This window comes from Eschrichtius robustus, chromosome 6 (genome assembly GCF_028021215.1).
Source record: "Eschrichtius robustus isolate mEscRob2 chromosome 6, mEscRob2.pri, whole genome shotgun sequence".
Taxonomy (NCBI): domain Eukaryota; kingdom Metazoa; phylum Chordata; class Mammalia; order Artiodactyla; family Eschrichtiidae; genus Eschrichtius; species Eschrichtius robustus.
In genome coordinates, this window is record NC_090829.1 from 22562514 (window position 1) to 22588926 (window position 26413).

At 39.8% G+C, this 26413-nt stretch overlaps 1 protein-coding gene and 1 pseudogene across 2 annotated transcripts in view; one reads left to right on the forward strand and one right to left on the reverse strand.

The window, feature by feature from the left end:
• Positions 1–2953: 2953 nt before the first annotated feature.
• Positions 2954–6990, reverse strand: LOC137765830 (SIN3-HDAC complex-associated factor-like; annotated as a pseudogene).
• Positions 6776–26413, forward strand: part of SLC25A36 (solute carrier family 25 member 36) — a 41845-nt gene continuing 22207 nt past the window's right edge. For both annotated transcript variants that reach the window (XM_068546000.1, XM_068546001.1), the window contains exons 1-2: positions 6776–7043; positions 24596–24760. In XM_068546000.1, coding sequence (XP_068402101.1) covers positions 7003–7043; positions 24596–24760 — 206 coding nt within the window. In that variant the 5' untranslated portion in view covers positions 6776–7002. The remainder of the gene's footprint in view (positions 7044–24595; positions 24761–26413) is intronic.

A 26413-nucleotide genomic window follows, 5' to 3' on the forward strand; every position in this document is an offset into this window, starting at 1 on the left:
CTCCAAGCCACCTGGGACACATTCCTAAATTGCTCCCTGGGGGACAGTGTTTCCAACAAGCTAACTGAATCCTTCTGGGGGAAATCCATTTTCTACCAGCTCCTTATATATTTCCAGTGCGAGCTCTGCTTATCACCTGTGTGTCTAAGGAGAGCCTTTAACCACGATTGAGTTGAAATGTGACACAGAGTAATTGATGCTGCTGACGGGAGAGGTGGCTCAATGGGACATGAAACCTGCATTTGGGAGCCACTGCCCTCATGACTCCATCTGGGGCTCAGATATAAGTATACATTTCGTCCTCTGGGCACCACAGCTCCTTAAGTTCTCTCAAAAGCCCCCACTCCCCCACCCCACCCCCACCCCCTTTTTGTTTTGAAACTATAGCTAATATTCTCATTCAACCAATGAACAATTGAGATAGTGTAGAACAAAGGATGAGAGTACAGATTCTGGAGCCCGACTCCCTAGGTTTCCATCCCAACTCAGCTACGTGCTAGTTGAGTCACCTTGACAAATCCTCTAACCCCTCTGTATCTCAGTCTCCTCGTCTATAAAATATCCTTCATTGGATTCTACAGTTAAAGTACATGAAAAGTGCTTCCAACAAGGCCTGGCACATGGTGAGTACTGTACATGTCTGAAGCTCTTTGAGATGATTACCATCAAGGCATCAAGTACCCAGGAGGACGCTTACCCAACTCTTACCAATGATGTCCTCTGAGGAGTAGGATTTAGGAAGGGAGGTTGAAGTGAGGATTTTAATTTCTAACTCATGCACTTCTGTATTGTTTGAATTTATTACTTTTTATTAAAAGCAAAATAAGGGAAAAAATTTAATGGCATCTGGCTGAGAATATAAAACAATCTCTCCAAACCTCCCACTAAAAGCTAAAAAGACACAAAGATTTTTTTTTAAATCCTACCCAAATATTTAAAACTAATGTTGCCAATCTAGAACCCATATGAATTTTCTGTACCTACAAGACCAACAAAGGCTAAGTGGGGGGAAAATGGCATCGGTGGTCCATCTGTGCTCCACTTCCCAACGAGTAGCTATTAAGAACTTTTCTTCAGCCCATAGCAATTAAAAAAAAATTTTTTTTAGTAGAATTTTACTTTAATATAAAATGAAAAAAACCCACAAAAACCCAAAGCCCTAATAGGTTAAAACAAGTCAAACAACCATTCCACACAGATAAAACCTTCACAAAAGTCAGCTGAAGTAATCCAGAGCTAAAAGTGAATTGTGCGTATTTTCAAGGAAGTCACCAGTCATGTAACACAAACAAATTATTTACACACTTGCAAGCCCTCTAAGAAATGTGCCCCAAGAAGCATTAACTTTGTTTTTTCATGTGCCATCCTGAAGACTTGCACATTTTATTTTTCAGATAATTTAACATTTTTAATAGAGTGTGTTGTCTACCAAGTGGTAATGCTTTGGTACTATTCATATAGGACTGTTTATCCTAAAGACTTGACATTTCCCCAAGAGGAGCTTCTGCTTTAGAAGTTTCATACAGGGCTTCCCTGGTGGCGCAGCGATTGCGAATCTGCCTGTTAATGCAGGGGACACGGGTTTGAGCCCTGGTCTGGGAAGATCCCACATGCCACGGAGCAACTAGGCCCGTGAGCCACAACTACTGAGCCTGCGCGTCTGGAGCCTGTGCTCTGCAACAAGAGAGGCCACGATAGTGAGAGGCCTGCGCACCGTGATGAAGAGTGGCCCCCGCTTGCCGCAACCAGAGAAAGCCCTAGCACAGAAATGAAGACCCAACATAACAATCAATCAATCAATAAATAAATCTTTAAAAACAAAAAAAGAAGTTTCGTATAAATTAAAATCTTTATCAAACATCAATATGGAGGGAGTTGACACAGGATGCAACATATATAGTCAAGTTACCTCTGTATATTTAGAAATTACTCTTTCAAGATACTTGCACCAGAGAGCTTAGTCTGTCCTGCTTAATATTCGGTAGTACAGGTTTGAATCATCAGAACCTTGGCAAGACCTTAATATTTCAAAGTTATTAACAACTACCTCTAGGGGCAAGTCCATGTTTACTGAGTTATGACAAATTTATTATAACGAAGGAAAACAAGTATAGCCAGCCATCTTAAAAAAATGCTCTAACCACTGCTTCTGAATATAGAAAGACTAAAACTACATACATTTATCATACAACAAATCCCATTTCTGTCACCTGAAATTCCCCTAATTTAATTCATTAGAAGGGGATTTTTTTTTAATAAATGGATACTAGGAAAGCCCAAGGGGATTTTTTAACAAGACTTAAAAGCACTTTTCAGTCACATTCAGCTTTCCTATGAAATACTCAGCATCTTAAATATTGGGTTGGCCAAAAGGTTCGTTTGGGTTTTTCCATTACATCGTACAGAAAAAAACCGAACGAACGTTTTGGCCAACCTGATATTATGTAGACTTCTTTTTTTTTCCTTTTAGTAAGCTAGACACTGGCTTCAGAGTTTGTAGAACTGAAGGAAAAATAACCTACTCAAAACTATCCTAAGGGCTTCCCTGGTGGCGCAGTGGTTAATAAGAATCCACCTGCCAATGCAGGGGACACAGGTTCGAGCCCTGGTCCAGGAAGATTCCCCATGCCCTGGAGCAACTAAGTCCGTGCAAGCCTGTGCTCCGCAAGAAGAGAAGCCACTGCAATGAGAAGCCTGCACACCGCAATGAAGAGTAGACCCCACTCGCCACAACTAGAGAAAGCCCACGCACAGCAACGAATACCCAACGCAGCCAAAAATAGATAAATAAAATAAATAAATTAAAAAAAAACTCTATTAAAAAAACCACAACTATTCTAGAAATCGTCTTTTGGCAGAACAGCAGGGATCCAAGTTAAAAATAGGAGGGTCATTTTGTTGCTTTGTTTTCCAAAATTTAAATTTTTTTGTTTCCTTTCTACATAAACCTCAGTCACCACTCCTGAGTGGAGATGGGCAGAGGCTCTAGCCCCTGCTCCTCCAGCTTCTCAGCAGCTGCTTTCCTATTGCTGCAGCAAGACTTGAATAGATGTGTGTCAGATGAGGACTTCCCCAAGACAGCCTTTATAGATAATGCCACAGCATATTTTCTGTCTTATCCAGTATGTGAGATCCAAAATGGAAAACACTGGCATTCTGTTAGAGCCAGAAGCCATCTCTGTATCTGAGCCATCATCTGACTGTTACTATAACGAGGAGATTGAGCTGGAAAGGCACTTGAGGTGGTACTGTGAGCATCAGAATTACGACGTTTAAATTCCTTCGGCAGTTTACTGATCTGGTTGCTTTTTATCCTGTTTCCAGATGGAGTTTTCACTTTCTTTGGTTTCAGTGTAGTCTTTAGACTGGGTCCTGCCCTTGCATCTACCACGTGATTCCGGTTTTGTTTTTTTTGTTTTTTTTTGATCCTGCTGGTAATTTCTTCCATCTTTTCACAGCAGGACACAGGCATTACAGATGTCTCCTGATCAAGTCTCATGTAACCGAAAGCAGCTCTGGAAGTCCTTTTCATAGAGTTTACTGTCAGTGAATCGAGAACTGGAGGATTTAGCTCTGCAAATACAGTAGCCCTCTATATTTTGGTATATCTTTGGCTTGTGAAAACCAAACACTTCTTCTGGGCAATAGTCTTCCAAAAGCAGCCAATCCACATGCAATAACGTTCCTGAGGTGTGGCGTGCATGCCAAACCAACCCCCCCTCCAATCGCTCCCTCCTCCTCAACTGCCATGTCTAGAACGATTGTTTCCTGCAGTTCAGCAGCAATTAAAATTTGAGGTTAGTACCAATCAGGAAATAGAGTAGCAGTCCCCTCTACTTCACAATGAGCTTATTTGTTTGTTTTGAGCCAAGCAACCAGTTGTGGCCACCCCCAGTTTCCCCATCAGCTTCTCTTTCTATTTTCAGTTAAAAACTACAGCTCCCAGAAGACCCCTCGGTAGGAATGGGGGTCTGGAAGAGGTACAGGTGTGCCTGACACTAAAGCAAGGTCAGTTAGCCCCACCCACCCTGCCTTAATATCATTCTGGAAAAGCACCTAGAAGCTTGCTTGTTTAAGGGGCAAGGGCTCAAGAAACCTCGTCTTTGTGCTGGTCTTGAAGAAATCACTTAAAGACATTAGCCAACAGGAATGAGGAAGGAAAATTATAAAAAAGCTGGCAGATGACACAGTACAGTGGAACCTCAACAAACATGACAGCCAACTAACCCTGGAATCCGCACAAGAATGAAGGCCTCAGCAACCACACCCCAGTGGGGGGCCCCAGGGGCTACCAGACGGAATGTGCAGGGGGCAGAGTCTCCTTCCACGATGCCATCTGAATGAGGTTCCAAAGTAAACGGTCACATTATGAATTGCTATTGCTCTTACGGGAATAATTTACTCCACATAAGAACCTGGGCTCCCTCCTTACCAGTTTCAGAAGCTTCATTGAATGTAATTACCACAGCATTCACTATGCCAAAAACATGGAGCTACAGCCATTGTCTTAAAAGAAATACATCTAAAAATGGTGCAGGCACTTTGGAAAACAGTCTGGCAGTTACTCCAAAGGTTAAACATTGAATTATCATATAACCCAGCAATGACACTCCCAAGTATATTCCCAAGAGAAGTGAAAACGTACCTGCATGCTAAAACTTGCACACAAATATTCATGGCAAGATTATCTATGACAGCCAAAAAGTGGAAACAATCCAAATGGCCATCAATTGAGAATGGATAAACAAAATGTGATATAGTCATATGACGGACTATTATTCAGTCATAAAAGGGAATGAAGTACTGATGTGTGCTGCAACATGAATGAACCTTGAAAACATTATGCTTAGTGAAAGAAACCAGACACAAAAGACCACATATTATATAATTCTATTTATATGAAAAGTCCAGATTAGGCAAATCCATAGAAAGTAGACTAGTGGTTGGCAGAGGATAGGGAGAGAGGAGAATGGGAATGACTGATAACAAGTGTGGGGTTTCTTTTTGGGTGAGGAAAGTGTTCTGGAATTAGGTAGTGGTGATGGCTCTACGACCATCAGAATATACTAAAAACCACTAAACTGTACACTATACATAAGTGAATTTTATGGCATGTGAAAGATCCCTCAATAAAACTGCGGTAAACAAAGATAGAACTAACCCCCCCACCAAAAGTTAATACAAGGGTTTGGGGGAAGTATGGCCAGGGTGTCAATTTTTATTTCTACTTTTTGGAGTTTCATTTGTTTGTTTTTTTCAAAATTTCCCTCTCTAATGTGCAGCTATTACTTCACTAACTGAAGCTCTGGGATCAGAGAGATTCTGCTGGATTCAAATCCAATCTCTTTCTGGATGAACTGGATAATCTTGGGCAAGTCAATTATTCTAAATCTCAGTCTCCTCATGAAAAATTGGGGGAATAATATCAATGGCCTCATAGGGCAGTTGTGAGAGTTTAATAAGAGAATGCTGTAGATCAGAGCCTGGCATATTAGTAAGTGCTCAAGCAATATTAGCTGCTGCCAGTTTTGCTATTAAGAATACAATGCAGTAAAATAATATTACTAATTATCATAGGTAGCACTTACATAGCACTGCTGTGGTGCTTTACATAATTTTAAGGTGTTTAGTCCCCACAACTGCCTTGTGAGGTAGGTATTCTTATGCCCATTTTACAGATGAGCATTTACTGTGGAGTAGATGCACACTTGCCAGTGACATGCAGTCTGTACATTCTGTGGGAATTTAGGAACAGGTAATGAGCATAGAGAGCTAAGGCAATCAGGGAGGACTTCGTGAAGGAAATGGCCCTGGAAGGAAAGGAAGGTGAGCCCTGGATAATCCCACATGGGTGGGAAAGTGTGGTGAGGACCTTGCAGGTGAAATGGAAGTTACCAAACAAAAAGGCGGGAAATATCAACACTTGTTCATTGTGGGTGATGAATACAGATTATGTGTTATATTATTTCCTGCACTTCTGCACCTTAGAAATAATCACTAATTAACAAAAAATTTAAATATTTAATCATGTTGTAGAGGGATAAAACATTTTCTTTCCCTCAGTCTTTGACCTTCTTGTATATACATACAAGAAAAAACTAGCTGGTTAGAAAAATGAGTAAATGCCAGTTTTCTTTATTCTTTCTAAAATAAAGAATATTTATTCTACACTAATAGAATACTACACTAAGCATTGTCTGTAAACACCGTTTGTGATCCTGTACGAGTGTCTGTACAAGCCTTTCCATGCACTGAGTGCTACTCTGAGGTAGACACCAGGAAGCATAAATGTTGGGTTATAGATCCAATTATTAAAACGTGAATCAAGCAGGGGCCAATGGGAAATTTCTGTACCTCCCTTTCAATTTTGTTGTGAACGTCAAACAGCTCTAAAAAAAAATAGTCTAAAAAAAGTAAATCAGAGACTGGGCAGGCTCGCGTCCCAACTCCGCTTGCGTACCGGGCATCCAGGTCGTTTCTCACGTGGTCGGGGCCGGGAGCGTGAAGTTCGAATCCGCTTGTCTGCGCGGGTCCAGGCGGCACCCGGCGCAGCCCTCCGGGCGGGCGGACTAGGTGCGAGGACCTGGTGACCCACTACCCTCCGGGCACGCTCTCTAGCCCCGCCTCCCGGCCCCTTCCATTGAGAAACCCCTTAGCGATCACGTGAAAGAGGCATGCCGGCTGCTTGACGTCACGCAGTGCGGACCAATGGTAGCTTCTGTTTATATCGCGGGGGGGGGGGAGGGTCAGAATATTCACGCCCCCGCTGCCGCCGCGTCGCCCTCCAGCGCGGGTGGTGAAAACCTCGCCAGGGTGGGAGGCGGCGTGGCTGCAGCGCGGCGGGGAGGGCCCCGCCGGTCGCCTTCTGCAGCCGCGTCTCCGTCAGTTCCCGTCGCCGTCACTGGGGCGCCGTGCGGCTCCAGTCCGGGGCGGAAGCTGCGGCCGTCGCGGCGGCCGGATCCGCGTCCCGCCTCAACGCCCGGAGGACATGCGGGAGAGAGAATGAGCCAGAGGGACACGCTGGTGCATCTGTTTGCCGGAGGGTACGTCCCAGGAGGGGCTTGCAGACTGGGGCTGAGTGCGCTGGGCTGAGGCCGAGGGCCGTGGCCTGAGACGCGGGCGAGAAGGGAGAAGGGGCTTCAGCGCCGGGGACCGGGAGAGTGAGGCCCGGGCGGGGAGGGGTGAGGGGACTGGAGCCGGGGGAGCTGAGGGAGCCCACGGGACTGAGGCTGAGGCGGGGAGGGGTGGGAGGGCGAAGTCGGCAGGATGTCAGGCTTTGGGCCCGCGGAACCGGAGCGAGGCCTAGGGAGTGGCCGGCGGGGCTGGCGTCCACGCAGGCCCAGTCCACGCGCCGCGGCCTAGCGGACGTCGGGGATGCGGGGCCGCGAAAGGTCAGTAACTGCAGGCCTCACGTAGGTTGCTCGGTCGGGACGGCGTGGGGGGGTGGAGCGGGAAGTGCGGAGGCCGAGGACAAAATGGGCGCCGGGCCTCCTCCTCCTTCCGTCCCTGGCGCGCGGGCTGGGGGGCTGCCTCACGTCGCTCACGCCCCGCCTCGGATCTCCGGCAGCTGATTTCCGGGCCCTCCTTGGCCCCCGTGGGTCGTCTGGGGGCTTCCGGCGCCAACGGGAAGGCTTTGGGGTTCTGTCGCCCGTATTAGCTGTAGGTTTCTAGATCTTGGAAAATTTCCTTTCTCCAGGTTGCGAGATGCGCTACAAAGCGGCAGTGCTTCTGGGGTCGGATTCTATTCCTGAAAACCAGGCGTCTTGCACACCCGCTGCTTTTCGTCTGCTTAAAAGGAGAAAGTGAGGGGTAGGGGAGAGGTCAGAAGCTTTGGCAGTAGTTACTATGTGTACAACATTAAGACTAAACTTAAAGTCTCAGTTCCCTGATTGCCAGCTTGAGTGCTACAGATCTTTTTGTTCAGCCAGTTTAGTCTCCTTTTTAGGTTGTTCTTTCCAAATTATTTGGAGAGTCGTAGCAATTTTAAATTTAGGAGTTACTTCTTATCTGTAGGATCATAGTCTTATCAAAAATGGCTACGGTGAATTATGCTGAGGCTCTTCTCTGCCATTATGGCCATATAAAGTCGCATCCCTTTAAAGCATACAGTTTTTTTTTAAATCGACTACTTTAATAATATTAAAGTAATACACGGCGGTTCTATTCACAGTGGCTTGATTGGAGTTAAACGTGTGGACTCTATTGCCGGTGATGACAATACTTTCCTTGAGTTGGCACGTTCATTGAAGAAACATTTATTGTACACCGATTATGGGCCAGGCACTGTTCTGGCATTAAAATACTTTTCATTTAATACTGTTCATTTAATTCGTGAGACAGGGTTTAGGCAGGGTTTGCTTTCTATAATTCTGATACGTAAGAATAATCTTGGCAAATTAAATCATTTTTTAAAAACCATTAGCCATGTAGATGTTCTTGTAAAGATGTCTTGTGCAAATATTTGGGTTCCCTCCTGTAACTAGATCATAAGGTAATTTTTGAATGTTAGGAGACCACACATCTACTTTTGGCCACTATTTTGAGCGAAAAGTGGACACGCTCTTTGATTTTAATTCATCTTCATCTGTAAAATGAGGAAGTTGTACTAAATGATTTCTAAGGCCCTATTCTAGGTCCTAACATTTTTACTGCTCTGCATTCAAGATTCAGGTGTCAAGTTTTGTTAAAAATAGGGCACATTTATTTGAAATGTTAGCTTGATTGCACTAACGTCTCAGTTTGGATTAAGATCATCAGCCACGTTGTTGTTATTAATGCATGTAAAGGCCCTTATGGTTAGCGTTTTCTTTAAAAACAGAAATGGGGCATTTTTGCAGCATCTAAACCCAGATAGATTTAGGAGCCCCTCTACCCCCCAAAAAAGAACCTAGCATATGCAGGTTTTTTAGAGTATTAAATGAAGTACTTGTTTATAGGGCCTGACACAAGATACGTACTCAGCCTTATAAATTTTCTTCTTTTGCATCCCATCTCGATTTTATGTTTATATGTGGTCTCATAAGTCATTTCAGTAAAACTTGGCTTACCTTTTTTAGAGAAACAGTAGAACTAGGAAGGATGGTAAAGATCATCTGGTTTAGCCCCTCCAAAATATGGGAAAGTACCGGGCTTCCGTGGTGGCGCAGTGGTTGAGAGTCTGCCTGCCAATGCAGGGGACACGGGTTTGAGCCCTGGTCCGGGAAGATCCCACATGCCGCGGAGCAACTAGGCCCGTGCACCACAATTACTGAGCCTGTGCGTCTGGAGCTTGTTCTCCGCAACAAGAGAGGCCGCGAGAGTGAGAGGCCCGCGCACCGCAATGAAGAGTGGCCCCCGCTTGCCGCAACTAGAGAAAGCCCTCGCACAGAAACGAAGACCCAACACAGCCAAAAATAAATAAATAAATAATTAAAAACAAAATATGGGAAAATACCAAGGTATAAAAAATTTACTTACCCAACATTAAACAGCTTTTCATACATGTAAAATGAGAGTTAATCTCTGAAGAACCTCCCAGCTCTATATTAAATAAAATCATTTAGAATAGATTTCTGTATGAAATTTCTATTTCTGTATGAAATTTCTATAGAATATTCTGGAAGTCTGTATGCTAAGCATTATGGAAATGCAAACTGAGTTGTGGGTAACATTGTTCTTAATTGAAGATGTCTAGTATATCTCAAAGTTGCATATTTAGGCAATTAATTTTTGGATGTTCTTAGAAAACTAGATTTCATTTTTTTATCATGATAGAATTATGTAAATTAGGAGTTAGGAAACTTATTTTTTACTTTAATAATAACAAGACAGAGAAAGGGAGAGAGATCTTTGTATTAGCCGTTGTGCAAGAACCAGTAACCTTTCACAGTGGCATTTAATCTTTAGACAAAAATTGTCTTAAGATGGAGCCTTTGGATTGTTTTCCTGATGGTTATAATTGTATTTATTCAAATATGTGTTTATCAGGATCTCAGATTTCTAGTAGCCTTATAGATGTATTATTAAATCAGGAAAACTTGAAACAGACTAGCACTGGACCTTGGGTCTGGGTGACCGACTCACATGCATAACTCGTGCTTTCTTTAACACACCCTTTGGTCCCATTATGTTTTTGTCAGGGTTAATATTCAGAGTTTGTAAGGTCATCGGTTAGGTTGATTGAGTTACGGAGGCTACTCACAACTGCCCGAAAAGGGTGTAAATATGATTTAATTTTAGCTATGCTTTTAATAACACTATATGTTTGTGTATGAAGACATAAGCAGTGTGTTTTTAAATTCTTTGATAGATCTACATTGTTTAGTTGTGTGTCAGCTGCATATGTCCACCAAGAGGCAGTTTGGGTTTTTTTCCATTTGAGAGAGAGATTGCCTCAAATGGGAGGAATAAACCTTCAACATTTAAGTGGATGAATTTCCTTCCTTTGTAGCTCCTGTGACAGTGAGAGCTTAATACATATAGTTAGTAATTTCAGATTATCTAAGAAATGGTTTATTTTTATATCCTGGAATTAATCAATCCATTTATCAAACCATTTATTTTTCATTCAGTAAGAAACTCCATTTGGGTGTCAGATAACGTCGATTCTGTAGAAATTTTGTCATAATATTTGTTAAATTACTTCACCTGTTTCCTTGTAAAATCAGTGCAGAAGTAGACTACTTAAAAGTATAATGTGGTTTATTTACACTTTGGCTACATTTTTTTATTAGCCTTATTTCCATAATTTTTATAACCTTTTTCTTCTTTTTTTTCTTTTTAAAAATACATTTTAATTCTTACTAATAGATTGCAAGACTAAGGTAATTTGCTTATCCTGATGTATTCTCAAACTTATTTTCCTGTAAGAGGATTAGTGTAGTATATAGCATTGTGGGTCAGGGACCCCTGGGAGTTTCCAAGACCTTTTTGGTGGTCTGAGACGTTAAAGCTCTTCTCATAAAAATACTAACACATTATTTGCCTTTTCACTTTGTTGACATTGGACTGATGGTGCCAAAGCAATGACTGGTGAAGCGCTGTTACCTTAGCATACGTCAAGGCAGCATCACCAGACTGTGCTAGTAGTCACTAGCACTTGCAATTTAAAAACACAGGGTCTCTTAAGAATGTCTTGAAGCAGTAAAAATTAATGTTTTAAATCTTGACTCTTGGGATTTCCCTGGTGGTCCCGTGGTTAAGACTCCACGCTTCCACTGCAGGGAGCGTGAGTTCAATCCCTGGTCAAGGAACTAAGACCCCACATGCCACGTGGCACGGCCCAAAAAAAAAAAAATCTTGACTCTTGAGTATACATCTTCATTTCATATTCTGTTTGGCAAATGGGAAACACGAGTAAAGCATTTCTACAATTGTTTCTGCCTCAAGCTGAACTAGCGTCTTTTTTCATGAGAACCACTCTTGAAAGAACAATTGATAGACTATGACAATTCAGGCTTGAATATTTGGCAGACATTTTCTCAAAAAATGAAGGAAGTGGGCCTGTTGGTTCAAGGAAAACCACAACAAATGATAACATTTGTTGCCATATGATAAAATTTGAGTTTTCAAGCAAAAATTAGAATTTTTGAAGTCTTTTTTTTTTTTAATCATTTATTTATTTATGGCTGCGTTGGGTCTTCGTTGCTGGGCGCGGGCTTTCTCTAATTTCAGTGAGCGAGGGCTACTCTTCGTTTTGGTGCGCGGGCTTCTCATTGCTGTGGCTTCTGCCGTTGCTGAGCATGGGCTCTAGGCACATGGGCTTCAGTAGTTGTGGCTCACGGGCTCTAGAGCGCAGGCTCAGTAGTTGTGCCGCACGGCTTAGTTGCTCCGCAGCATGTGGGATCTTCCGGGACCAGGGCTCGAACCCATGTCCCCTGCATTGGCAGGCGGATTCTTAACCACTGCGCCACCAGGGAAGTCCCTTGAAATCTTGAATAGATAGAAAATGTAATTTTTAAAATACTGTATCACAAAACATATCTACACTTGGAAGACCTGTATAATCCAGTGAACCAATATTTTTCAAATAACCAATGCATGATGTTATAGAGTAGTGCATAGATAAAGATTCAGAATGTAAAATAAAGCAATGGATTTTAATGTAACAATATGAAAAGTTTATTGGTATAGTTCAGATTCCATATTGCAGCTAATTTCAAGAGGCTACCACATGCCCAGTTTTAATGTAATATTGAAAAATATCCACAGTTATCTGAAAGGAGGTGTTGAATTGTTACACTAAGTAAATTATATCATTAATTAAAAGGTTTCAGTGCCATGGTTGGGGAAAAGGTGGAGTACGATAAAGGGGAATAATGGGGGTGCACTGTAGTTTCAAGTAGGAGGATAGTGGAGTCTCTTTGAGAAGGTGACTTTTGAACAAAGACCTGGAGAGGAGAGAGTTAACTATTCAGAGGGAACAGGCAGTGAAAAGACCCTGAGTAGGGTAGGAGCACTGAAATGAGGCAAGTATAGCCAGACTAGTAGGCCATTGTTAGGCCATTGAAGATCTTTGGCTTTTTTTCTGAAATGGGAAGAGTCATTGCAGGAGTTTTAAAGCCAAATTCTGGTCGCACCATGCTTAGAATAGACTGTACGTAGGGCAGGGCCAGAAGTAGGGAAATGATTTGGCTACTGGAGTAATCAAAATGAGAGGTAACGGTTCTTCAGAGAAGGCTGTAATGTACTGTATGTGGTGTGTGAAGAAAAGTCAAGAGTAACTCCAAGGTTTTTAATTTAGGCACCTAGAGGGAGGGAATTGCTGTTAACTGAGATGGGAAGGTTGTGGATGGAATAAGGTTGGGGTGGGGGAAGATCAGTATGTAGTTCCATTTAAGACGAAAATTTGAGAAGTAGAGAAGTCAAAAAGCCAGTTGTTTAGGTGGATGGATATATTAGGTAACTCCAGGAAGGAGCTCTGGACTAGAGAGAACACATTTAATAGTTAGTGGAACATAGATGATGACATGAGCCTAGACGAGGTCACTAAGGGAGTGAATATAGAGCAGAAGAGAGGAAATTTCAGCAAAAGAGATCAGAAGAGCAGGAACCAGCAAAGTAGACTTAAAAAGTGACCAAGAAAATGTGTTCTGAAAGTCAAATGAAGAAACAAATATACAGTATTTAGGAAGGACATATGTTATTGTCCATTAAGATGAGGTCTGAGAGGTCTATTAATTATTGAATTTAACAGTTGTGGAGACCTTTGGTTACCTTGATCAGCAGTTTCCAAGGCAGAGCAGGGGGAGGGAAATCTGATGGGAATGGGAGAGAAATTAGAGACAGTAAATAGGATTTTGAGATTTGTTGCAAAGGGGGATCAAAGAAACAACGCAGTAATTTGGGTCGGAGGGGGGTTACTTTTACTAAAACTACCACATACCCTCAGCATATTTTGCTTCTATAATGAATTTTAGTCCTGACTATACATCTACATCTTGCGTTGTATGATAATGGCTTTCCTCTGTGTTTCCATGTTTATGAAAGTTGTTGGTTAACATTTTCTTTTTTTTTCAGTTTATCAGTGTTTTGATTTTGCTTTAGCATTTCGAATAAGCCTAGCTTGTTAATTTTTTTCCTGCATAAGAAACACTACATGTACCTCCCCAGCCAAATACTATTATTTTCAACCACTCTTATATCCGACTTTTCATAAGTTAGTCTGTCGAGTATGTAGAATATGTCCTTCATTCTTCAAGAACTTGTTTCTTGCCCGAACATTAAAGCTTCAGAAGAAATAACCTCTACAAATATACTATCAGAGAAACAATCTTTAGTAAGACTTCCTAAATGATTTTTATGGAATTTCAGAGACAGGCTACATGTTTTGAGATTGCAAAACTCTATAGCTAACATTTTTTTTTTTAAATTTTTTAAAGTATTTATTTATCTAATTTTGGCTGTGTCGGGTCTTAGTTGCAGCAGGAGGGCTCTTCGTTGCTGCACATGGGCTTCTCTCTAATTGTGGCGCCCGGTCTCCAGAGCATGTGGGCTCAGTAGTTGCAGCACGGGGCTTAGTTGCCCCGTGGCATGTGGGATCTTAGTTCCCTGACCAGGGATTGAACCCTTGTCCCCTGCATTGGAAGGCGGATTCTTAACCACTGGACCACCAGGGAAGTCCCTATAGTTAACATTTTAATGAATCTCTTTCTTAGTGGTATTTCTTAATTTGACTAATGCCCTAATTAGGAAATTACAGGGGAGTGTTACCTGCAGCAGAAAAATGACAAAATATTTTAACCTATTCAGTTTGCTTTACAAAGCTAGACACTGCAGTTGTCTGACAAAATAGTTTTGTTTAATGTTAACAGAAATATATTTCTAAAGTACCTACATATACATATACGTGTGTGTATATACGTACACACACATACACACAAATATTGTGGACCCAATCAGAATAGATTTTGTCCATTTATAAATTAATCTTGCCTATTCAAAACAAGTGTCCTGATCCATACATGCTCAAAAGGTCAGAATCAAAGATATATGTGTAACAGCCACAGTCTTGGAATCCCGTTTCTTTTCCTTGACCCATCCTTTCCTTAGCAGAAACCTGGGGCACTTTAAATTCCTCCATAGGTGTGGCTAGTAAAGTTCTCTAAAGCCAGGGGAACTGAATCTAGTGGTTCAGGCCCTTGGGGCTATCCTGCTGATCAGGTTTTGCATCTGCACTGACCTAGGGATTTATGACTCTTGGCATCATGGCTGAACTGATCTGCTTGTTACTCATATTTACTTAGTGAACAATTTCTTTTTCCCCTTCCCTATCTTCCCCCAACCTCCCACATTTCTGATTTTTGTGTTGCTGTAACTTGGGTGAGGGAGAGTATTTTAGGGCCCTCAGAGTCCTTTCTCTTTCTTAAAGATCTATTTTCCCAAATTTTTTTGTTTTGTTTTTTTAACCAGTTTCTTGGTTACATTGTGCCTAGCTTCAAAAAAAAAAAAAAAATTTCCATTCTAAGCAGCTTTTAGCCGTTGTTTTACTCAAGGAATCCATAGCCCTTGAGTAGTTAGAACCCCTGGCATGTCAAAAAATTTTATCTTCATTATATACAGTAAACAAGTAGAAGCAACACTTGAAAGTTCTGAGACATTTACACTCCCAAATTACCATAGGCTAAAAATGTGTCTACATTCCAGTAAATTCCTGGGGTGACTTGATTTACTTATTGTATAATTTCTCAAACATCATGAAAATAGAATAGTTTTAAATGTCTTGTAAAGGTGTTTCGTGATAACCATGTTAAACAATTCTTAAATATTCTCTAAAATCAATGCATAGTTATATGATAACCTCTCACCAAGCAACCTTGTCCTTATATCTTTAAAAGGTATGACATTTGCCTTTGAAACTTTAAAATTAGCATTGATCCAAATAGTTTTACGAAGAATACATAGTTGAGGTTTTCTAACGTGGATATACCAAGGGTATAGGGGCGTGTAACAGTTTTATTTGATTCATAACCTTAGAAACCCCCTTTCTAGATTTTTTTTTAAATTATTTATTTATTTATTTTTGGCTGCACTGGGTCTTCATTGCTGCGCACGGGCTTTCTCTAGTTGTGGCGAGCGGGGGCTACTCTTAGTTGCAGTGCACGGGCTTCTCATTGCGATGGCTTCTTTTGTTGTGGAGCACGGGCTCTAGGCGCATGGGCTTCAGTAGTTGTGGCACGTGGGTTCAGTAGTTGTGGCTCACGGGCTCTAGAGCGCGGGCTCAGTAGTTGTGGCGCACGGCTTAGTAGTTGTGGCGCACGGCTTAGTTGCTCCACAGCATGTGGGATCTTCCGGGACCAGGGCTCGAACCCATGTCCCCTGCATTGGCAGGCGGATTCTTAACCACTGCACCACCAGAGAAGTTCCCTTTCTAGATTTTTGATGTTACAGAATAACACATTTATATGCTCTTCTGCTATCAAACTTGGCTGTTCTCTCCTTGGAATTCTTTGCTAATCAAAGCATTTAAAGCAAATGAGTGAGAGACTTTGAGTTGTAACTTTTTCTTTTAACAGTAAAGCATCCAAAGTAGTACTTTCGTTAGTAGCAAATTACATTGGTGACACCTTGCAATTGATCTTGACACATTGGCCACATCACTGGATCAGAAGGGACTCAGGACCAGCTAGAAGGCTAGAAATAAAATGAGGCCCTGCTTTAAGGCACTTGCAGTGAGGATGGTGAGGGGAAATATAAGAGGAAGTTTAGAATGTAGAACCAGTGAGACTTGAGCATAGTCGGATATCAGAAAGCCTCTTTATCCTTTGATCTCCCTTCGAACTGATGATTGTTAGCCTCCAATACCACAGGAGCATGCTTGGTGTGTTAAACTCTAATAATTAGAATTAGAGCAGAGGCCAGTATGGTTGGAACAGAGTGAGTGAGAAGGTGTATAGTAGATGAGATCAGGAGGAATCAGGGAAGATCAGATTGTGTTAGATCTTGTAGGCCAGTGTGAGGACTTTGGCTTTTATTCTGAATGACATAGGAAGTCTTTGGAAAGTTTTGAGCAGAGGAGTGACTTGATCTGACAGGATTTTAGTACAGTCACTCTTATGTGTTGAAGATACATCGGAGGGAGTGGGGTAAGGGTAGAAAAAGAGAGACACTAATTAGGAGGTTACTCCAGTAACCTCGACAAAATATCGTGGCTTAGACCAGGGTGGAAATGGTGAGAGGTGGTCAAGATTCTGGATTTATTTTGGAGTTCTGAGTCAAAGACACTGGCACAAATACATCATTTTTTCATGGAGTCCATTGGGTCCCAGAAACATCAACCACATTCTCCAGTTAAAAACCCATGCTGTTTTTAAAGGATACTTACTGCTAGAATTATGATTAAACATTTATTTAAAAATAAATGTATACGTATAGTTTTAAAAAAAAGCTGCTGAAAGACAATAAAAACCAACGTTTCCCGGCTCCCTTCCCCCGTGTCTCCTTACCAGCGGGAACGTCTTATTTTATCTGCTTAATAGTTAGGTTTGGCATAGAATTCTAGAATAAGTAATCTTCTGCAGTTGTTGAGTAATGTGATGCTATTATGACTTTTCCTGTGTATGCGACCTTTTGTTCTTTCTAGAAATTCACGAGATCTTTGTCTCCAGTATTATGAAAGATTGCAGTGTTGTAACTTGATGTGGGTTTTTTGCATCCATTGTACCCGTTAAACCTGACCTCACAGTTTGAGTTCATGTTCTTCAGAAAATTAGGCTTCTGCCTTGGAATACAGTTTTACCCATGGCGGGGAGGAAGAGAATACCACCTGGGTATCCTAGCTTTGCTACATTACCTGTCAGCCAGTCCTTCTGTTTTATATTCTTAGACTTATCTCCATCTTGAGTACTTGGTGCCCTTAGTCATTAGGCCTGTTGTAAGGGGTTCAGCAGGGCAAAACTGTTTGCTTCTCTTTGGTGTTTCCTTCTTCAAGCCTTTCTTCCTCTTTGCCAAGGCAGTTAATCCTTCCCATTTGCTTCATTGCTTGAAATCGTGTTAATTTCTCCTCTCTTTGTCCTTGTGGCATTTTCCTTTAGACAGTGAGATTTTTGACATGGTGAAGAGATAAATGTAGTTAATCCTGCTTTCGTACATAGAGATTTTTAAATGTTTATTGACAGCAGTAGTTTTGTTCTCTACATCAATTATGATGATTTCAGTGTACAAAATAATTACTTTAAAATGACTAAGATAAAAGCAGCATGAGAAACACTGGAGTGTCACTCCTGTACTACATACCTATTGCATTTTATAATGTAAAACTGCTTCAGGACAGTGTAAGTGCTTGTGTGTACACCCATTTACATCGCCCTCCCCCCGCAGCTCTGTACAGTTTAGATCGTCATGTATTTTATTTATTGAAGTGTTTTTTTTAGGAATCATAGTATATACGTCTGTGGTCTGCCATAAAGTATTTGTAATAGTTCTGTTAAAAAATGTGGTTGCTATAATCAGTAATAGATGCTGACAACTTCAGTAGCTAATGCTTATTGAGTACTTTCTATGTGTCACATCATGGGTTATATCATGTATCGTATATTATCCTTACAACAAGCCTGTGAGGCATAGATACTGTTCTTCCCTGGTAGGTTGGTTGGTTGTTTTCTTTGTGTAATGTGTTTATTCTCTCGGAACCAGGAATGACTGAGTATGATATAGGTAGTCATTCCTGTGAATGTGCTAACTTTGCTTTTTGCTTGTTTTTATTTATTTTAATTATGGAAGTAATTCATGTTCACTGTGAAAACCAAGGACATATTCTTTAGGTTTTACAGAATATAAATTTTGCATGTTTATTACAAATTTGGGGTCTTATTGGGTTTTATGTTCAACAAACTTACACAGTAAATATATTAAACAGCTTTCAAAAAGCTAGGCAAGGGCTTCCCTGGTGGCGCAGTGGTTGAGAATCTGCCTGCCAATGCAGGGGACACGAGTTCGAGCCCTGGTCTGGGAAGATCCCACATGCCGCGGAGCAACTAGGCCCGTGAGCCACAACTACTGAGCCTGCGCGTCTGGAGCCTGTGCTCCGCAGCAAGAGAGGCCGCGATAGTGAGAGGCCCGCGCACCGCGATGAAGAGTGGCCCCCGCTGGCCGCAACTAGAGAAAACCCTCGCACAGAAACGAAGACCCAACACAGCCAAAAATAAAATAAATAAATAATTAATTAAATAATTTAAAAAAAAAAAAAAGCTAGGCAAATTTGAATTAAAAACAAATATGAGTTACTATAAATAAATCACTACTATAGTGTGAATACAGTGTGGTCTACCATGTAGGCTCTCTTGAGTTCTGCAGTATATATTGAAATGTATACTGTGATGATTCTTATCTCTTACTACTTAGCCTGAACAATTAACATAAATAAACTATGGCTTCTGTTTTTAAGATTCTCCTTGGGCCTTATGTATAATTAGGTTTTTAAGCCTATTTCATAGCTGTTTAAAAATATCAGTTTCTTATTCATTGAGTGTAGAAGTCTCCCTTGGCTTACTTAATTTTGTTTCAAATCTTTTATGGCCCTAGTGTTTGTCTAATTGATGCTTGATTTCTGAAAATATAATCATGGTTTTGATCTTTTCTTTTGGGGGATTAAATTTTTTAATTTCCTATTTAAAGTCATAAGTGGAATTTTTGAGAAATACTAATTTTTTGGTTTCCCAGTACATATAAAGCTTTGCTTATACTATACTGTAGTCTCTTAAGTGTTCAATAGCATTATGTCTAAAAAAAACGTATATACCTTAATTTAAAAATACAGATGACCCGGGGACTTCCCTGGTGGTGCAGTGGTTAAGAATCCGCCTGCCAATGCAGGGGAGACAGTTTCGATTCCTGGTCCGGGAAGATCCCATGTGCCGCGAAGCAACTAAGCCCATGCACCACAACTACTGAGCCTGCGCTTTAGAGCCCGCGAGCCACAACTACTGAGCCCGAGCACCACAACTTCTGAAGCCCACGTGCCTAGAGCCCGTGCTCCACAATAAGAGAAGCCACTGCAATAAGAGAAGCCACCACAATGAGAAGCCCGCACACCACAACGAAGAGTAGCCCCCGCTCGCCGCAACTAGAGAAAGCCCACGCGCAGCAACAAAGATGCGATGCAGCCAAAAATAAAATAAATAAGTAAATAAATAAATTTATATAAAAATACAGATGACCCTTGAACAACACAGGTTTGAACTGCACAGGTTCACTTATAGGCAGATTTTTTTCAGTAAATGCACACTGTAGGACTACACAACCCATGGTTGGTTGAATCCACAAATGTGGAACCACGGATACAGGAGCGCTGACTATATAGTTATACGTGGATTTTTGACTGTGCAGAGGATCGGCACCCCTAACCCCCAAGTTATTCAAGGATCAAATGTACTTGATTGCTGGGAATTCCCTGGCTGTCCAGTGGTTAGAACTCTGTGCTTCCACTGCAGGGGGCATGGGTTTGATCCCTGGTTGGGGAACTAAGATCCCGCAAGCCGCGAGGCGCTGCCAAAAACAAAAAAACAAAAAAAACCCAAATGTATTGATACTTGGTTGCTAAAAAATGCTAACCATCATCTAACAACACAGCATTGCCACAGACCTTCAATTTATTAAAAAACGCATTACTTGTGAGGCACAATAAAATGATGTATGCCTATACTATAATCAAAACATAGGACATTTCTGTTATCCCAGGAATTTCTCCATGCCCTTTGCAGTCAGTTATTCCCACCTCAGCTGCCTCTTGGTGACCACTGATCTTACTTCTGTTCTAGTTTTGCCTTTTACAGAATGTCATAAAAATGAAAATGTTGTAAAATGAAAGCCTTTTGTGCCGTTTTTTTTCAGTTAGCATAATGTTTTTGAGATTCATCCAGGTTGCTGCTTTTTTGTTACAGAGCAGTAATCCATTGTATGAATAGACCACAGTCTGTTTATCCTTCATCAGTTGATGGACATTTTGGTTGTTTCCAGTTTTTGGCTATTAGGAGTAAAGCTGCTGTAAATGTTCATGGACAGGTCTTTGTGTGGACATATACAGGCATAGCACGTTTTATTGCACTTTGCTTTATTGTATTTTGAAGATAATGCCTTTTTTTTTTTTTTAACAAATTAAAGGTTTGTGGCAACCCTGTGTTGAGCAAGTCTATCAGAGCCATTTTCCCAACAGCATTTTTATTTCTTTGCTCATACCCTTTTTCTGTCCTATCACATTTTCCCACGATTTTCCATTCTTCATCAAACCTAGCATAAAAATGCTCAGTTTTAGCCGCTTCTTAGGGTCTTCGTTTTCTTATAAAGTTTTCCACATAAAACTTAGATTAAATAAATTGTATGCTTTTCTCTCTTGTTTTTTAAATTGAAGTATAGTTGATTTACATTGTTGTGTTAGTTTCTGGTGTTCGGCAAAGTGATTCAGTTATTTTTATATATATCCTTTTCAGATTCTTTCCCATTATAGTTTATTACAAGATATTGAATATAGTTCCCTGTGCTGTACAGTAGGACCTTGTTGTTTATTTTACATATACTGGTTTGTATCTGCTAATCCCAAACTCTAATTTATCCCTCACTCTCCCTTTCCCCTTTGGTAACCATAAGTTTGTTTGTAAGTTCATTTGTAGCATTTTTTTTAGATTCCACATAGAAGTGATATCATATATTTGTCTTTCTCTCTCTCTTCCTTCACTTAGTGTGATAATCTCTAGGTCCATCCAGTGTTGCTGCAAATGGCATTATTTCATTTCTTTTCATGGCTGAGTAACATTGCATTGTGTATATAATACCACATCTTCTTTATCCTTTCATCTGTTTATGGACGTTTAGGTTGCTTCCATGTCTTAGCTATTGTAAATAGTGCTGCTATGAACATTGGGTGCATGTATCTTTTTGAATTAGAGTTTTCTCCAGATACATGCCCAAGTGTGGGATTGCTAGATCATACGGTAACTCTATTTTTAGTTTTTCGAGGAATCTCCATACTGTTCTCCATAGTGGCTGCACCAATTTACATTCCCACCAACAATGTAGGAGGGTTCCCTTTTCTCCACATCCTCTTCAGCATGTATTATTTGTAGACTTTTTGATGATAGACATTCTGACTGGTGTAAGGTGATACCTCATGGTAATTTTGATTTGCATTTCTCTAATAAGTAGTGATGTTGAGCTTCTTTTCATGTGCCTGTTGGCCCTCTGTATGTCTTCTTTGGAGAAATGTCTGTTTAGGTCTTCTGCCCATTTTTTGATTAGGTTGTTTTTTTTGATATTGAGTTGTATGAGCTATTTGTACATTTTGGATATTAATACCTTGTCAGTTGCATCATGTGCAAATATTTTCTCCCACATCTGTAGGTTGTCTTTTCGTTTTGTTTATGGTTTCCTTCGCTGTTCAAAAGCTTATAAATTTGCTATTATATATAGAACGGATAAACAACCAGGTCCTACTCTTACAGTACAGGGAACTGTATTCAATATCCTGTGATAAACCATAATGGAAAAGAATATGAAAAAGAATGTAAATATATATGTATGACTGAATCACTTTGCTGCACAGTAAAAATTAACATTGTAAATCAACTATATGTCAATAAAAATTGAAAAAAGAAACTCATCTGCTTTTTCAAAGCAAAAACTTATAAGTTTGATCAGCATTTTAAAAAATTAAGACGTACTTTTTTTAGACATAATGCTATTATTGCACACTTAATATACCACAGTATAGTGTAAACATAACTTCCATATGCACTAAAAAAACAAAAAATTCATGTGACTCAGTTTATTGTGGTAGTCACTGTATTGGGATGGTCTGGAACTGAACCTACAATATCTCTAAAGTATGCCTGTATGTGTTGGTTTTTCCCAGGTCAACACCTTAGGAGTGGGATTGCAGGGTTGTACGGCAGTAATATGTTTAACTTTGTAAGAAACCACCAGTCTTTGTTTCAAACTGTACCTTTTTTTTTTCTCCAAAATCTACCATTTTGCGGGAATTCCCTGGTGTTCCAGTGGTTAGGACTCAGCACTTTCACTGCTGGGCCGGGGTTCAGTCCCTGGTTGGGGAACTAAGATCCTGCAAGCCACACAGTGTGGGCCCCCCCTCCCCCCGCCAAAAAAAAATCTACCATTTTGCATTCCCACCAGCAGTGTTTGAGGTTTCTAGTTGCTCTGTATCAACACTTCTTACTGTCAATCTTTTTAATTTTATCCATTAGTAGATGTGCAGTGTACCTCATTGAGGTTTTAATTTGCATTTTCCTGATGAAAAATGATTCTGAAAAATCTTTCTGTGTTTATTTGTATCCATAAATCTTTGGTGAAGTATCTGTTCATCTTTTTTTAGTTCTTTTTATTTTTGAGTTTTGTTTCTGAATATAAGCATTTACAAGATAAGTGTTTTGCAAATAGTTCTCTCAGACTGTGGTTTGTTTTTTCATTTTCTTAACAGTTTCTTCCAGAGTGTGGAATTTTTAAACTTTGGTGAAGTCCAGTTTATCAGTTTTTTTCTTTTATGATTCATGCGTTTGCTTCTTGTTGTTCAATCTAAGAAATGTGTGCCTAACCCAAAGTCAAAAAGATTTTTCTCCAAATGTTTCCTTCTAGAAGTTTTGTATAGTCCATTTTGAGTTACTTTTTAAAATATGATATGAGGTAAGAATCAAGTTTTATTTTACATGTGGATGTTCTCTGTTTTTCATTTGTTGTGTTAATTTTTCACTTTTATTGCATAAAGTTTTTCAATTTTATTTTCTTGATGGCATGTACTGTTAAATTAATATGAAATACTCTTGTTAATGATTTCTTGTCTTAACTTTTTTTGGAATGGTACTGTTTTCATGCCTGCTTTCCTTTTATTATATCTTTTGTATATACACATTTTTAAAATTCTAGACGTAGAATTGTTTAGTATCTTTCTGTGGTGGGCTGTTTTTCTTCTTGCTCTAATGCCTGTTTTGGAGGTCCAGGTTACTTCTGACTCAGTCTGCTTTTCTCTTTCAGTGCAGTAAGAGGTCTCTTGAGTGATTTTCCTCTGGTTAGAAAACAGTTCTCAGAGCTCCATTAAGTAGCTATTAATGCTTTAAGAGAAAATTATTTTCCAGTCTTGCATTTAAAAAGAATAATTACTCAGCCTGTCTCTTATATACCTTTAAAAAGTTTAAATAATATCATTTAAGAGCTTTTATTTTGTTGTTGTTTTGGTGATCAGTCCTTATATTTAAATTGGATTCTTCTAGCTAAGCCTACCTACTTTGCACCGATTCCCACATGGTGGGCCTAACATACAGATTTTGAGACTCAAATTCTGTATTTATTTGTAGGTGAAATGTCTCTGAGTATTTGGATATTTAAAATAAGGGGACATGTATGATTATCCATCAGTGGTTTATTTCATATTGCTCTCAAGAACATTTCTTGAATTTTGAAAGATAAGATAGGAGTTTGAGAAATAGGATATACTTCAAATAATGGTCTAGGTTTCAACACAAGTAATATCTGGGCAAGGAGTACCAAATAAAACCCTAGAACAGTGTTGAAAGCTATGATGTGACGTAACAGTAAATTTCAGTAGTAACACCCACCGTTTGGAATCTTCAGCTAATTATTCTTGCTAGGTAGATATTAAGCTCAGTTACTTTTTTTTTTAAAGATTTATTGATTGATTGATTGATTGCTATGTTGGGTCTTTGTTTCTGTGCTAGGGCTTTCTCTAGTTGCGGCAAGCGGGGGCCACTCTTCATCGCGGTGCGCGGGCCTCTCACTATCGTGGCCTCTTTTGTTGCGGAGCACAGGCTCCAGACGCGCAGGCTCAGTAGTTGTGGCTCACGGGCCTAGTTGCTCCGCGGCACGTGGGATCTTCCCAGACCAGGGCTCGAACCCGTGTCCCCTGCATTAGCAGGCAGACTCTCAACCACTGCGCCACCAGGGAAGCCCTAAGCTCAGTTACTTTTAACTACTAAAGGTGTTTGTATACAGTCAAATAAGTGAAACATTTAAAAAATTATTTAGTCTTCTAAAACCAAAAATGGTAAATTTTAGTACCTTCACAAAGCCCCAGTTGTTCATTTGTTTCACAGCTCTGCGCATGTGTACTAATTTGTGAATTAAGTAGATAAGTTTTGTTCTTTGCATTTTTTTGTAGATGTGGTGGTACGGTGGGAGCTATTCTGACATGTCCACTGGAAGTTGTAAAAACACGGCTGCAGTCATCTTCTGTGACACTTTATATCTCTGAAGTTCAGCTGAACACCATGGCTGGAGCCAGTGTCAATCGAGTAGTGTCTCCTGGACCTCTCCATTGTCTAAAGTGAGAGCACAGTATTCATGAATTTTTTGGTCGGCTTTACCTTAATGATGCCCATGTTTGTTTATTTATATTCTGCCATATTTAAAAAGGTTTTTACAACCTTAATGACAGAATTACTCCCATAAATTCAGTAGAAACAATAATCCCTAATGGAGAGGAACAGTAAGTTGGATAATATAAAATGTAATATTATTTCCAAATCATGTGTATTTGGAGTATTTTTCTACATTTATCCAGTGGATTTATTTTCTCAAGACATTATAGGTATTTTGTTTTGTTTAAATAAATTCATTTATTTTTGAAATGTGATCATGTTAAATGCTAACTCTTTATGTGTATTTTTAATTTTCCAAGTGCTCACACAAGTAAGTACATCCAATTAATGTCAGTCTGATTTTTATATAACCTAAATATAACTAAGATTTAAAGCAGAGTTCTACTGATTTTAAAATGTACTTCAGTGTTCGGCATTTCTTAATGGTTTGAAAAAGATGTGTTTTTACATTTTACCATACTTCATTATGTTACAAATTAGATTTGAAATTTCAAAACTATTGAAATTGAGTTTTATATGTTTAAACTTAGATATGTAACTGTGAATGCCTTGTGTGTCTGTCTTATCAGCTCAGTTGGGACATAATCTATTTGAGCTTAGTTCAGCAGTGTTTATTTTGTAGTAGCAAGTAAACTCATACTGTGTGTTTTTCACTACCAAAAGATTTCATCACTCTTTTTTCAAATTTACTTAAGTACATGAGTAGGTAGAATAAAATTGTTAACAATTTGGGGTTAAAATGCCATTGTTGTAGATATATACTTCTATCTGCTTAATAATAGAGTATTTTAATATCATGATTTTGACAGTTATTACCGAATGTAACGCTCCTCTTCTTAAAATTCTTCCTTTGACCTTTGTGACAATACTATATTTTTTTATTCTATTTTTCAGTGGTTTTGCCTTCTCTGACTTTCCTCAGAGGAACTGTAGGAATCCCTCTGGGCTCTGTTTTGATTTCTCATTTAAGAGTCAGTTTAATGTTTCACCTGTCATCGGTATCCAGATGGCTTCCGACTCTGCATTCTCTTGCCTTAAAGTCTCTTGACTCTTATTCCCATTTTTTCCCTACCTGGGGGCTCTGTCCTAATCAGTCTGTTTCATGGTTTCTTCCTTTGGTTTTTAATTTCCCAACATCTCTATTGAGAGATAATTTACATACCATAAAATTCACCCATTTAAAGTGTACAATTCAGTTGTTTTTAGTATATTCACAGAGTTGTTCAAACCATCGCCACACTCTAAATTTAGAACCTATTCATCACCACCACAAAAAGAAGCCCTTTCCTGTTAGCAGTCACTCCTGTTTTCTCCTCTTCCTCTCCCCCTAGCCCTAGGCAACAACTACTAATCTATTTTCTTTCATTATAGATTTGCATATTCAGGACATTTTACATAAATGAAATTATATAGTATGTGGTCTTTTACTGGTTTCTTTCAATTTAGTATGTTTTCAAGGTTCATCTATGTTGTAACAAATATCTTTTTATTGCCAAATATTCCATTGTATAGGTGCATACCACATTTTATTTATCCACCCATTGGTTGATGAACATTTGCATTGTCTCCCCTTTTGGGGTGTTATGAGTAATGCCGTT